Raw genomic sequence first — 12168 nt, 5'->3', positions numbered from 1 at the left:
CGCAAAAATTGGTCAACTTCAAATTGGTGTATTTCTGTTAAAAATGCATAAAAAAAACCTGAAATGCTGCATTTGGAAGTTAAGTGTATGCAATGGTTGCTATGATGAGTTTTCACCGATTGCTCTCCAGCAAGAGGAGCAGCGTGTCAAAATTTTACTCACGCAGCAAGAAAATCCGACGTTCTCACACGCCAAGTTGGCAAAATTGCTGGTTGTGGCGAAATCGACCGCGACAAAAGTGTTCGGGGAGCGTCTGTCGACCGCCAGGAAGCCTGGAAGCGGCGGCAATCGTAATCCGGACGTGGCAGCGACGACGAAGAAGGTGGCGGTGAAATATCAGCGGAATCCTAACCTCTCCATCCGGGACGTCGCTGGCAAGCTCAATGTCTCCCATACTACTGTGCAGCGGGCCAAGAAACGAGCCGGGCTATCGACGTTTAAGAAGGTGAAGGTGGCGAACCGAGATTACAAACAAAACACCTCGGCAAAGCAGCGGTCCCGAAAGCTGCTCACAAAGTTCGACTGTGTCGTCATGGAAGACGAAACTTATGTGAAGGCGGATTTCAAGCAGCTTCCGGGACAGGAGTTTTATACCGCATCAGGAAAAGGGAAGGTGGCTGAAATTTTCAAAACCATCAAACTATCGAAGTTCCCGAAAACAATATCTCGTCTGGCAGGCCATATGCACGTGTGGTCTAAAAATCGGCATTTTCATTACTACGGGAACCATCAATCAAGAGATCTACGTCCAGGAGTGCCTGGAAAAGTGCCTGCTACCATTCCTAAAGCAACATAATAGACCTGTGCTGTTCTGGCCGGACTTGGCGAGCTGTCACTATGGGAAAAAGGCAATCGAGTGGTACGATGCGAACAACTTGGTTGTGGTACCCAAAGACCACAACTCTCCCAACAACCCAGAACTCCGCCCTATCGAACGGTATTGGGCCTTGGTCAAACGGAATCTCAAAAAAACTAATAAATCCATAGAAAACGAGCAGCAATTTAAATCTAACTGGCGTTTGGCGGCGAATAAGGTCGATGAGAACACTGTGCAAAATTTAATGGAAGTGCTTAAACGGAAGGCACAGCAGTTCGATATTTGACAAACCAAAAGAGTAAACGAACATTTTTTTCCTTTAAATATATGAATTGAACTACCAAAAAAAACAATAAAAAGATTTTTGTGATATGAATTTTGACTGAATGAAACGATTTTTTGGTCGACCAATTTTTACGCGTTCCAGTCTTTAAGGCTCAAACAAAAGTGGACATTTTTTAAAAACTGCAAAAAATTTAAAATTTCTAAAAATTGCGAGATTTTTAACTAGGTATACGAAAAGCTTCAAGCTGTTGGAGATAGAAAAAAACCATGCATGAAAATTTTCACAAGGTTATTAAACTTTTTAAAGCTTAATATTCAGGATTTATTTAGATAAAGTAAAGACACCTAGCTCGAACAAAATCATAGTTATGAGATACTTTAAATTTTTTGGATCTCAGTCTTGAAAACAGCTCAAGCTTCAAAATAATGAAAAATCTCTCCCGAACTTGAAAAAATGAAGATATCTTCAATTCCCAGGATCTTTGACTTAGAAAAATATGCAAGATATCAAATTTGAAAATAAAATTTTAAAGTTTAGAATAATTTGCTTCAAATCTTGCAACAATAGCTAAAATTGTGGGACACTTTTCTTTATTTTGTTACAGAGCAATTCCCTACGAATTCGGAAATCGGTTTATTTTTGTATTTTTGATTTGGTTGAAAATTTGCAGAAACGATCCTTATGACCGACTTTGTCATTTCGCATCTTCATATCGCCAATTTGAATCCAGCCTATAGAAAAATATCAAGCTTATCTTCAGAAAATTTTTACTCGAAAACTGTTTGCCCGATCGGTTTAGTGTTTTGAGCAATATTTCAGATAATGGATGAGACTATTTGAAAAAAAAATAAGCACTTTAAAAAAAATACCCTACTTTTTTTAAATTTAAAATAAAATCTTAAAAACAATTTTTCTTGAAAAAAGAGTTTTTTGTATTTTTTTTTATTTGTTGATATGTTTTAGGGGACAAAAAATGCCATCTATTGCACTGTAGGTCAAGATGAAGAAGTGATGGACAAAAAAGTTCCGATTTTTAAAAATACTCAAGTTTTGGAAAAATATCTAAAACTTGGTCCAATTACTGTTTCGAAAGTACACTAAATTTACAATAAAATTACAAATGTCTTCTAAATCACACAATTTTTGAGATGTAGCGGTTTGAAAGTAGCTATTTTAAAATGTTGGTAGTTTTTGGCCATTTTTAAATGTATTTCGTGGTTCTCCAGTTTCAAACATATTTTCTTCGCAAAGATCAGAAAATTTTACAGCCGGCGCCGGTGGTATAGTGGTAAGCGTGACTGCTTTCTAACAACCCAATGGGTCTGGGTTCAATCCCAGCCGAGGTCGGTGGGATTTTTCTGAGGCATAAAAATCTCTGGTCACGTCTTCCTTCGGAAGGGAAGTAAAGCCGTTGGTCCCGGTCCATGTGTGTTGTGAATGGGTGCGATATCCTACGCAGGTGTGGAAGCTGCCTTCCTGCACATTCGGTTGCCGTTAATGGATGGCAATCGATGTTCGTCGGTGATTGGCACTAGATTGCGGAACAGAGACCGACGTTAAATTAAGGAAAAGAAGAAAATTTTACAATAAAAATGCTCTTAGTAGCTCATCAATATATTAAATGTCTTCAAAAAATATAAAAATAAAACAATGCGACCTTTTTTCATGCAACTCATAGGTATAAACTTGTTGCTAGAATGCTAACATGCTACCTATCGCTAAGCAATTCATGGTACCAAGTGGTTTGGTTTTGAATTACCTATCCCAAGTAATATTGCAAGCTTTATAGAGGTTTTATAGCATTCTACAAGCCTAAATCATGGTCTTCATAACCCTCATAAAACCAAAATTGTTAGTTGGGATTGCTCTACACATATACACACGCATCCCCCGAAGTAATCACGTGGTCACGCGGGATTCAGACAGAGGAGAGAGTAAGGACTGGGTTTTAGTAGAGCTGCATTAGGTGACTTATTCAGGATAGTGCTGCAGTAATATTGGGATGGAGGTCACTTCCCAGACAGATAGAAGATACAAAAGCTAGTGCTGCTGCCAAAACCAGGAAAGCTGCTGGGGAATCCAGCATCGTATAGGCATGTATGCTTGCTAGATACACTCGGATAACTCTTGGAGAGGATTATCCTTAACAGGCTGACGATATGTACGGAGAGTAAGCATGGATTGTCGAAGATCCAGTTCGGGGGATGCAATTCGGACAGTGATCGAGAGAGCCGAGAAGTCGTCCAAACAGAAGTGGAGAGGAAATCGTACAGTACGTTCAAGCTTGTTGGAAGCAGTATGCGTTATCACCGGAATGATCTCTATCGGCATCACCCTGATGGAGGACAGCGAGTGCTACACGCGGAAGAAACCAGAGGAGTATAAAAATTTGTGAGAGTGGAGTCCATGACCAAGTGGCAACAAGAATGGGCACACAGGCTTATACCGATTCTCTACCAGGGTGAACAAAAAGAATGGAGAGGTAAACTTCCATCTGGCGAATTCCTATCTGGTCATGGTTGCTACAGGCAATACCCACATCGGTTCGGACACGCAAGGTCACCCCTCTGTCCGGAATGTGAAGATGTGGAAGAAACACCGGAGCACGTGGTCTTCAACTGTCCTAGATTTGAAGCAGTGTGAAGGGAGATGCTTGCCCTCAATGTGGAGAATATCGTCGATAAAATGTGTCATTAGGAGGGCATCTGGAATGCCGTGAGCAGGACACTCACGTGAATTCTTTCAGAGCTGCAACGTAACTGGAGAGACGATCAGCGAGCTAGCAACACCAGCTAGTGCTGCTATTTTGAAAAGGGCATGAGCATCTTTTCCATCACTGGATGTCGATGAATTATATTTCATGGTTACTTAACATTTTGTTTTTTTTCTATGCTCCACACATATTCAGACTGGTACTTTTAAAATTCACATGATTTCGAAATTTTATTTTTGGTATTAAATCTGTGTATGACATTTTGCACAGTTTTGATTTTTGCTGCAGTTATGTAGAATGTTAGAATTAATTTAGCAATCGAGAAAAATCCCACCTCGCAAAGTTTTCATTATTTTCTCGATTCCAAGCGAACAACGTACAACATTTAAATGCACACGACATAAACAATACCCTTCTTGTATTTATTACTGTTACATCAATTGCACGTAATAACATGCGGTGTTGAAATGTTTCTGTCATGTGAAAGTGTAAAGCAATGAAATGCTCACCGTTTGTATGTTAAAATAGGATACTTTATGTGAAAAGAAAGATCGATGAGTTAGTAACTACCATTTGGTTATTGACTTTGTTCTCCTTTTATAGTTATTTCATCACATTTAGATGACAACGATCACTGGAATACTATGCATAGTTTAATACATCAATTGCTAATTATTGTTGATCATTCATCAACAGACTGAATGTATTCCGTAGTTTTGTAAATATCTTAACAAACGGCAAAAGTAACCTTTTATAATTCGAATCAAAATTTAAAACATAATTCACAAACAACAATGTCGACACCACCGTTAAAAAAGTTTCCTCAACGAATGTGTTTCACGCAATTGCACGACTGTCCAGTTTGGCAGCGCAACGATATTTATGGTAAAACTGACAGCAGGGTGCTGATGCTTGCAAACGACTTATGCACCTGCAATGCTAATTTTGGATAGATATGACAAGAACACGAACATGTAGCATTTTCATTCTTTCTAGCTGAGAATATTTTTAGAACACAACGAGGAATTTTTTCCAGCGTGCTTCGAAATTTATCAAACACAGGTAAATCGGATCATACGTCTGAACAAAAAGAATTCTGTAATTTACTTTCACATGGGATGATTTTTTTTTTTTTTTTTTGTAAGGCCGCCGAGATTTATGACTGCAAAATTGCGAATCGATACAGCAGTTTCCAATATATTATCATCAAAGACATTGTACGATACACTCTAGCGTATGCATTATAGCTATCACTACTGATTCATTGGCTGCAGATCATGATATATTATATTTGTGAAAACAGTACTAATTGTTGAAATTTTGCTCACTTAACACTGATTAGTACATTTTTTTTCACTTCACAATAATCTGTGATTTAATACCACTTTTGTATTTTATTCTTTTTTTTTTTAGTTTCTGACTTTCGCCTATGTGCTTATTTAAATTATTTAGGAAGTAAGTCAATTCTGTTTGATTTTGAAATCAATCCGTATCTTCTATAGAATACGTTTTTTTTGTGGCATGGAAAACCACATAAGAAGCATAAGCTGAATTCAGGGACTGTCTACCTAGTTGAAAAAAGTTGAATTTTACAATTACCGATTTCATTGGAGCGCCGCACACTTCAACACCAACACGTATTTCAGACTGACAAATTTGATTATTCTTGACTATTCACTAATTCGAGTCCAACGAATTCTTCGCTTCATATTGTGTTATCTATCGCTGAAGTCACCTCATTTTCGAAGTTGTTTTTAGCGCACTCGCACCCATGTGATTTATTTTTGGTGTTACATTACTTATCCCCTCAAGCATTAAAATATACACTAGTAATATCGAACTCGCGAACACCTGCAATGTTTCTCGATTATTATGGAAAAATGAAAGTGGTAAACTTGGACGCATCGGAAGCCTTTCTCCATCTATCTTGCGCAAAACAAAATATTTTAAAATAATGAGTCGTACAAATGAAAAGGTGAAAACATCAGCATCGGTATTCCGAATCAACAAACAGCAAAACAGAATGTCACTCGTCTCATAATTTCAAACATAACTACTTTTACAAGCAAATGTGTGAAAAATACTCAAGCAAACATTATTGAAGAGCATGCGCATAAAATCCTTTGACGCTAAAATATTTTGTTGATTTTGACGATTGCACTGCAATATCCAACACGGAAAGAAAGCCCTTGAGTACAATCATGAGCATAAACTAATGAGTTAAAAATGCTATAAAATCGCACTAACAATTGCGATAACAATTATGACGATGCCACTACACTTTATCAAATATGATTTGACAGCATTTTGCGATGTTTTAAACACAGTTAGGTCATTACATATTATTCCTGAGTGTTTCGCAAACCATGAAAATCGTTTAAAATTTAACTACACTGCAAAATTACATTTTTGGAATGTTTTGCACGAGTGAACTTTTTTGAAAGCAAGTTGCAAGCAAAATTGTGAATGTGTCTTATTTCCCGTTTGAAGTTCACAAGCTGAAACACGTTAACTAATTATATACCGATCACTGTAATATTTACGTACTTACTGGAATGAAAACATTCCACGAAACTAATTTCTGGCGATAAGAATTCCATGTAACGAACAATCCAGTTCACTGAATTTGATCGGAGAAAGGATTTTGCTGGGCTTGTTGATGCGAACTTGGGTAAGTTTGCATGATTATTTTTGGCAGGGAAGATCAGCAGGTGGAGTGTTAGGATTTGTTCGGGTGAAGAAGAAATTGTAGAAGGGAATAGAATCGATCTCCTGTAGATGGCGGTTGATGAGCAGTGCTTGGACTTTCAGTGCAGGTAGTTGTAGTCCTCCTTGGTCCCACTTGGGCCAGTTGTTGCATTGGCACACGAGGTGGCTGTCTTCTCCACAAAAACGTCCCCATAGTTGCTGTGATTTTAGCTGTGTGGACACAATACAGTGGCAATACGGATGTATTGGCCGTAATGAAAGTGGTAAGAAGAATCACCTTTTGGTGAAGGGTAAGCGAGCGCATTGAATGCAGTCACACTTTGTAAAATAAATATCCGTTCCATTAAAATAAACTTCAAATCTTCTAGCCGAATAAAAATAGAACGGCACATGGATTCTTAGTGTAGCCACAGAGAACAGACGTTGAGGCTCGTACAAAATTTCTTTAAAAACTAGTGTAAAGATTCCTATTCGACTAACGGTGACTACCCCACATAAAAACCCTCTTTGACAACATGATGGCGCTGGCGTTGCAAAATTTACACTAGACACTAGCGCCAAGTGGCAATTTTCAACAGAAAATTTATCGATACTAGCGCCAAATTGGTCGAAAGTGCAAAATTTATAGAGGAAATCAGGAGATGCTAGCGCTACGTAACGGCGACGTTTCCACTTAACACAAGTTTTTGACCGAACTTGAACGTCTGTTCTCTGTGGTGTAGCGTCAAGTCAATACTGATACATGTATTGTTTTCCTTTTTTACATGTGCTGCCTTCTAGTTGTGGATCTTCTCTGCATTGAAATATTTCAGCATGAATGTAAATTGATAATGGTCGCCATAAACATGTGCAAATAACGAAGCATACTTTAAAGCAAATCAACCAGACTAATTGTTCCTGCAGTTACTGCACAGTTTTCCACTGAACTTCAAACAAATAAATACCTAAAAATAGGCAGTTTCGTATACTGCTGGCATGAAAAACCTTTACAATATCTCGCTCTCCAGAACTAAACAATAGAATAAAAGAATAAATTCCCACTGCAGACCATTGGGTAGTTATTGCGTCGTAGTTATTAAGATCGAACCACTTTGCCTCGCGATAGCTCGTTCTTTCTGGTGGAGTACGTTATACAGTTCACAAGAGTATTTTCGCTGTGCAAATTTTAAGAAAAAGATTAAAAAGATAATTCCAAAATTGGAATAGTGATTTAAATTAACTAAATTCGAAGTAAGTTTTCGCGAGTTTACTTTTAAATTTTTGTGTGTTTTTAGTTGAATTTATAGAGTTTGTAAGGAATTGAAATTTTTTAAACAAATTGGAATTTGATAACGGCTAACAGTAAATCAGGTAAGCCTCAGTGATATCAGTTAGAATTCGTCAGCCAAATAAGAATTTACTGCGTTGTTTAGGCACGTCAGGCCCAAACAACGTGGGCTGCTTATCTGGGGTGGAATTTCCCACCGAGGACGCCAACCGTCCACAATCGGTTCTCCGACGATCAAAATCCGATCGTTAGCTAGTGGTGAATTTCTCTGCGACACCACCGTTACAACTCGTTTCGTCAAGTCATGTGGCGCCGAGCAACGCAACAAAAAGCTCTGACTCAACCAAACTCCGGGGACGCATATACCCCGACGATTATCGCACACGCACGAGTTGGTATTTTGCGTGCAAGCCGATTTCGCTGCCTGAAGCCTGCCTGTTCGTCGAGGAACATCTTTCAACGCTGGAAAGACGCCCGAGAACATCAGGCTTTGGACCAACGCCTGGAAGAATAAGGTCAGACATTATTGGTCCTTCTTTGTTAAAGTCCTTAGGACAATTGCAGCTCAATTAGCTAAATTCAAAAGCTAGGTTTGCCCTGATTAATAAAATTAGGAATCGAACTGTGAATAAATTCTGAATATTACCCTAATAAAAAATTACCATAAACGAACGATAACCCAAATGATGGAACTATTCCACAAATGGTTTGGATGATACCCAGAACACGTCGTTAAGCAAATTAACCATAACATTTTTATTAGGGTAGGCCTTTGCGCAACTCCTTAAATTCAACTTGAGGGCGTCGGTGAGTTGCTCGCCTCCTATTAAGGCTGTGAACCATTTGCCGAGTTAAATTTAACTCGTGTTTAAAAGTGACATTTCGAAAGTTATTTTCTATGTTGGACAATCCCTGTGCTGTCGATCAACCGGTTTTCGAGAAGAACTTAGCCAAGGTTGTCAAAATTTAACTTCTTGTCTGTCAGAAGTAACCACGCTCGGATAGCAGGGTTAATCAATAACCTTCCATTTGTCAAATTTTAACCAAAAGTTAAAATAATCCACCAAATGGTTCAGAGCCAAAGTAGATGTCACATCAACAATATCCTTCCTCTCCCCGTAACGAAGACGATGGTCGTGGCCGGCAATGGTAATTGTCATGCTTTTCCTGTTCTGAACTCTGATTGGAAAGCTATTCACTCCCAAATAAGAACGAAAAAAATTTACTATGGAAAATTTGGCCGAACGCCATTTCACCGAAAGCCTTTGTGTTGCTGAGTTTAGGGGGGAAGTTGCTCCCCCCCCCCTGCCCCCTCTGGTTACGCCTATACTCCTACCAAAATAAGCGCGTTAAAGTATATACATGACAGTTTCCAGTATGCAATCTACGAATTACTTCGTTACAAACGCAACGCAACGCAACTAATACAATCAACACAATTACTTATCCTACAAAATTCACCCAACCAAAACAGTAAATGCAGTTTCACTCAAACGCTGCTATAAAAAAAATAAACTTTTCATTTTCCATTCTGGAAAAGCCTGCTTAAGTTCAAGTTAAGTTCACAGTCGATCATTGAGCAACAACGCAAGTTAAGATCTTTTCATTAACTAACGAACTGATCACGTTCAGATGCATCACTGGCAAGCTTGCAAATGCTAATTACAGCTAAAATGCTATTTTTCGGATTTATGAAGCAATGAAATTCAATGATAATTCTTATTTACAAGATGCCCTGTCAATTTAGCTTTCAGATGGTCACAATAGCGATTAGTTGTAACGATGAGCAACGCGATGAGCGAGCAATCAGCGATCATAAAATCGCTAGTTGTGACCTTCTGAAAGCAAAATTGACAAATTTTAGTTGTCATACACAAACTTTACCATCAATTATTGCTTCTTACAAGTAAAAATTATCATAGGGTAAAGGCTCCTATAGTTGCGGTACGTTAGAAGCGTTAGGTTCCTATAGTTGTGTATTGAGTCTCCATACACAACTATAGGAACCTAACGCTTCTAACGTACCGCAACTATAGGAGAGTTTCCCCTAATAGTATCTCATAGTTTCATAATTACGAAAAATAACATTTTAGCTGTAATGAGCAATTGCAAGCCTGATCACTGGTTCTTGGGTAATTTTTTTTTTAAGTTAAACTAATATATCACATTACGCACATTAAAAGTGTGGAATCGCTTAATAAAAGTGCACTTTTGCATTCAATCGATTTGGTGTCTTCGGCGCACTTTATTCATGAGTCATAACGTTTATTAGCGATTCCAAACTTTTGAGGAGTCCAGTTCGAAATGCAAAATACAATAACATAGAAATTCAAAACAATAAAACAAACATCATCATTTAATCATGTTAATAATAAAAACAAACTCTATGTACAATACAAGACAACATGCAGGTGGAAATATCACGAGTCGTGTTGAAAAATTTCGACAATACACGGCGATATTCACTATTCTGCTGTGGTCACTCATTTGAGCTAACAGTCATTGTCAAGGCAACCCATGTCAATTGTCAGTGACAATGCTTTCAGTTACGAACATGTGCAGATTTTTATTAGCTTAATTTGTACCGAAATTAAATGACTTGAGCAAAACAATTACATGAAGCCGTTAAAGTGAAGAAGCATCTACGTTCTGAACTGCTTGGATAACAATAATGACTCAGAATGCACGAAATTACACTTTTTGTTACCAGGTGAATCTTTGTCATTGACGAAAAAATGAATGAGATTTTGACAAAGGTTTTTTTTTTTAGGATCAAGTCTAACAGTGGCTATGTGAAGAACAATTTTCATTTAATAGTCTAGTAACCTCAAGTCCACGCTCGGTCACAATTTGTATTGTGATTAATCAACACTCAATGGGTAAAGTATGAAATTTGAGATGAATTTGAAACAAAGAGAACTTGGAGTGTATAGTGCACTGCCCACGGGTTGATGCTGAAATCTGGACAAGTAAGTGGGTTAGGGTCTAATGATGTCTGAATGGACAATACAGTGCAGGTGGATATTTTATTTTATACGCTCTATATTACAATCTCTGAATCAGCTTTAGGTTTTTGGGTTAATAGAGGCAAAACGCGGAGGGACCGCTTAGCCCAAGCAACAATTTTTGTTTTATTGAAGTTTTACAGCAGTTGATATAACCAAATTATAAAACCTTCACTGACGACCACATTGCTTTAACAACCTCCTGTCAACCGCTATACAGCCATTACATGGCCGATTGGCCCAGTTTTAATGCAATCATTAAAACTTTATATGCGGACTTGTTTTGTTTTTGCAGCTGTATTTTTTCGAATGAAGTTTTTGATTTTATGCAATTTTCAAACGCGATTGATGATTTCAAAAGTGTTCGTGATTCAGACAAAAATCTTTAGAAATGTGTCCTTGTCGAGGGGAAACCGTTCCGAAAAATTAATTTTTAAAGCACGCTGTTTGTGTTTGTCGAGGAGAAAACGTTATTTCTCTGAGGGAATCTTCCGGAACCAATTCGCGGGCAAAACGGGTACCTCTAGAGTGCTTGAAAAACCTGGGTGAAGTGCCTTAAGACATTTAAGAAGAACAGTGAAAATAGCGCATACTCGCAAAGAATGAGAGAAGGAAGTTTGGTGATGGATTTGGATAATATTGAACAACTGGTAAAATTCGGTGAGACTTACTCAACGAGAATCGAGATGACAAAGATTCAGCAGCAAGGATACAATACATAAGCGGTAAGATTTAACTGATTACAACTAGATATAAAAAATATGAAATGCATCCTACTAAATACGTGCCATCTACAAAGAAGGAATTGCTTTGATGATGGAAGTGTACACGCAGTACCAATTTACATTTTATATCGGTACTATTTACGTGTATGCGGGGCTGGTTGTAAGTGAAAGTAACCTCAGAATGGACGTGAGCGAGGACGTGAGTGACCAGGCATTCTGAAATGGGTTGCTGAATCTTCACAGAGCTATCACCTTTCAACTTCCGGGCTAAAATTGTTTGCAATGGGATCAGTATAAGATAATAATAGATTATATTGCAAACATTTTTCTTCCATAAAAACACTGCCGGACAGTTGAAGTTGGATTTTTTTTTTACTAGTTCGTTTATTTACTAGGCTCAGTCTTGTGTGACACTTTGCGCAGCCAAAATCAGTAATGTTTGATTTACATTTTAAATAGCAGTATTTCTAGGTTAGTATTGGGTACCAATTACTCGTGGCGGGCTCGAGGTTAATGGGTAACAATTTCGATTGGAAGGATCTAGGTAGGAAACTGGTTTCTGTAGCCTCCTTCAGATACTACTCTCAGACGGTTGACCAAATCCTGGCTGGGCAGGGGCAAGTAGCACAGGAACAAGAGGATAATA

The 12168-nt window shown here is 38.1% G+C and overlaps 1 protein-coding gene across 2 annotated transcripts in view; it reads right to left on the bottom strand.

The window, feature by feature from the left end:
• The window catches only part of LOC135717129 (dipeptidyl peptidase 4), a 57525-nt gene extending 51638 nt beyond the window's left edge, over nucleotides 1-5887 (bottom strand). For both annotated transcript variants that reach the window (XM_065239077.1, XM_065239078.1), the window contains exon 1: nucleotides 5416-5887. Coding sequence is in view for 1 of the 2 variants with exons in the window: in XM_065239078.1 (XP_065095150.1) it covers nucleotides 5416-5424 (9 nt within the window). In the remaining variant the exon portion in view is untranslated. The remainder of the gene's footprint in view (nucleotides 1-5415) is intronic.
• Between the last annotated feature and the right edge of the window lie 6281 nt (nucleotides 5888-12168).

Source organism: Ochlerotatus camptorhynchus, unplaced genomic scaffold (assembly GCF_037179485.1).
Source record: "Ochlerotatus camptorhynchus isolate MF236.1 unplaced genomic scaffold, CSIRO-AGI_Acam_v1.1 ptg000047l, whole genome shotgun sequence".
NCBI classification, from domain to species: domain Eukaryota; kingdom Metazoa; phylum Arthropoda; class Insecta; order Diptera; family Culicidae; genus Ochlerotatus; species Ochlerotatus camptorhynchus.
Note: the sequence above shows the minus strand (reverse complement) of the source record. Positions and strands in the feature narration are given on the sequence as shown.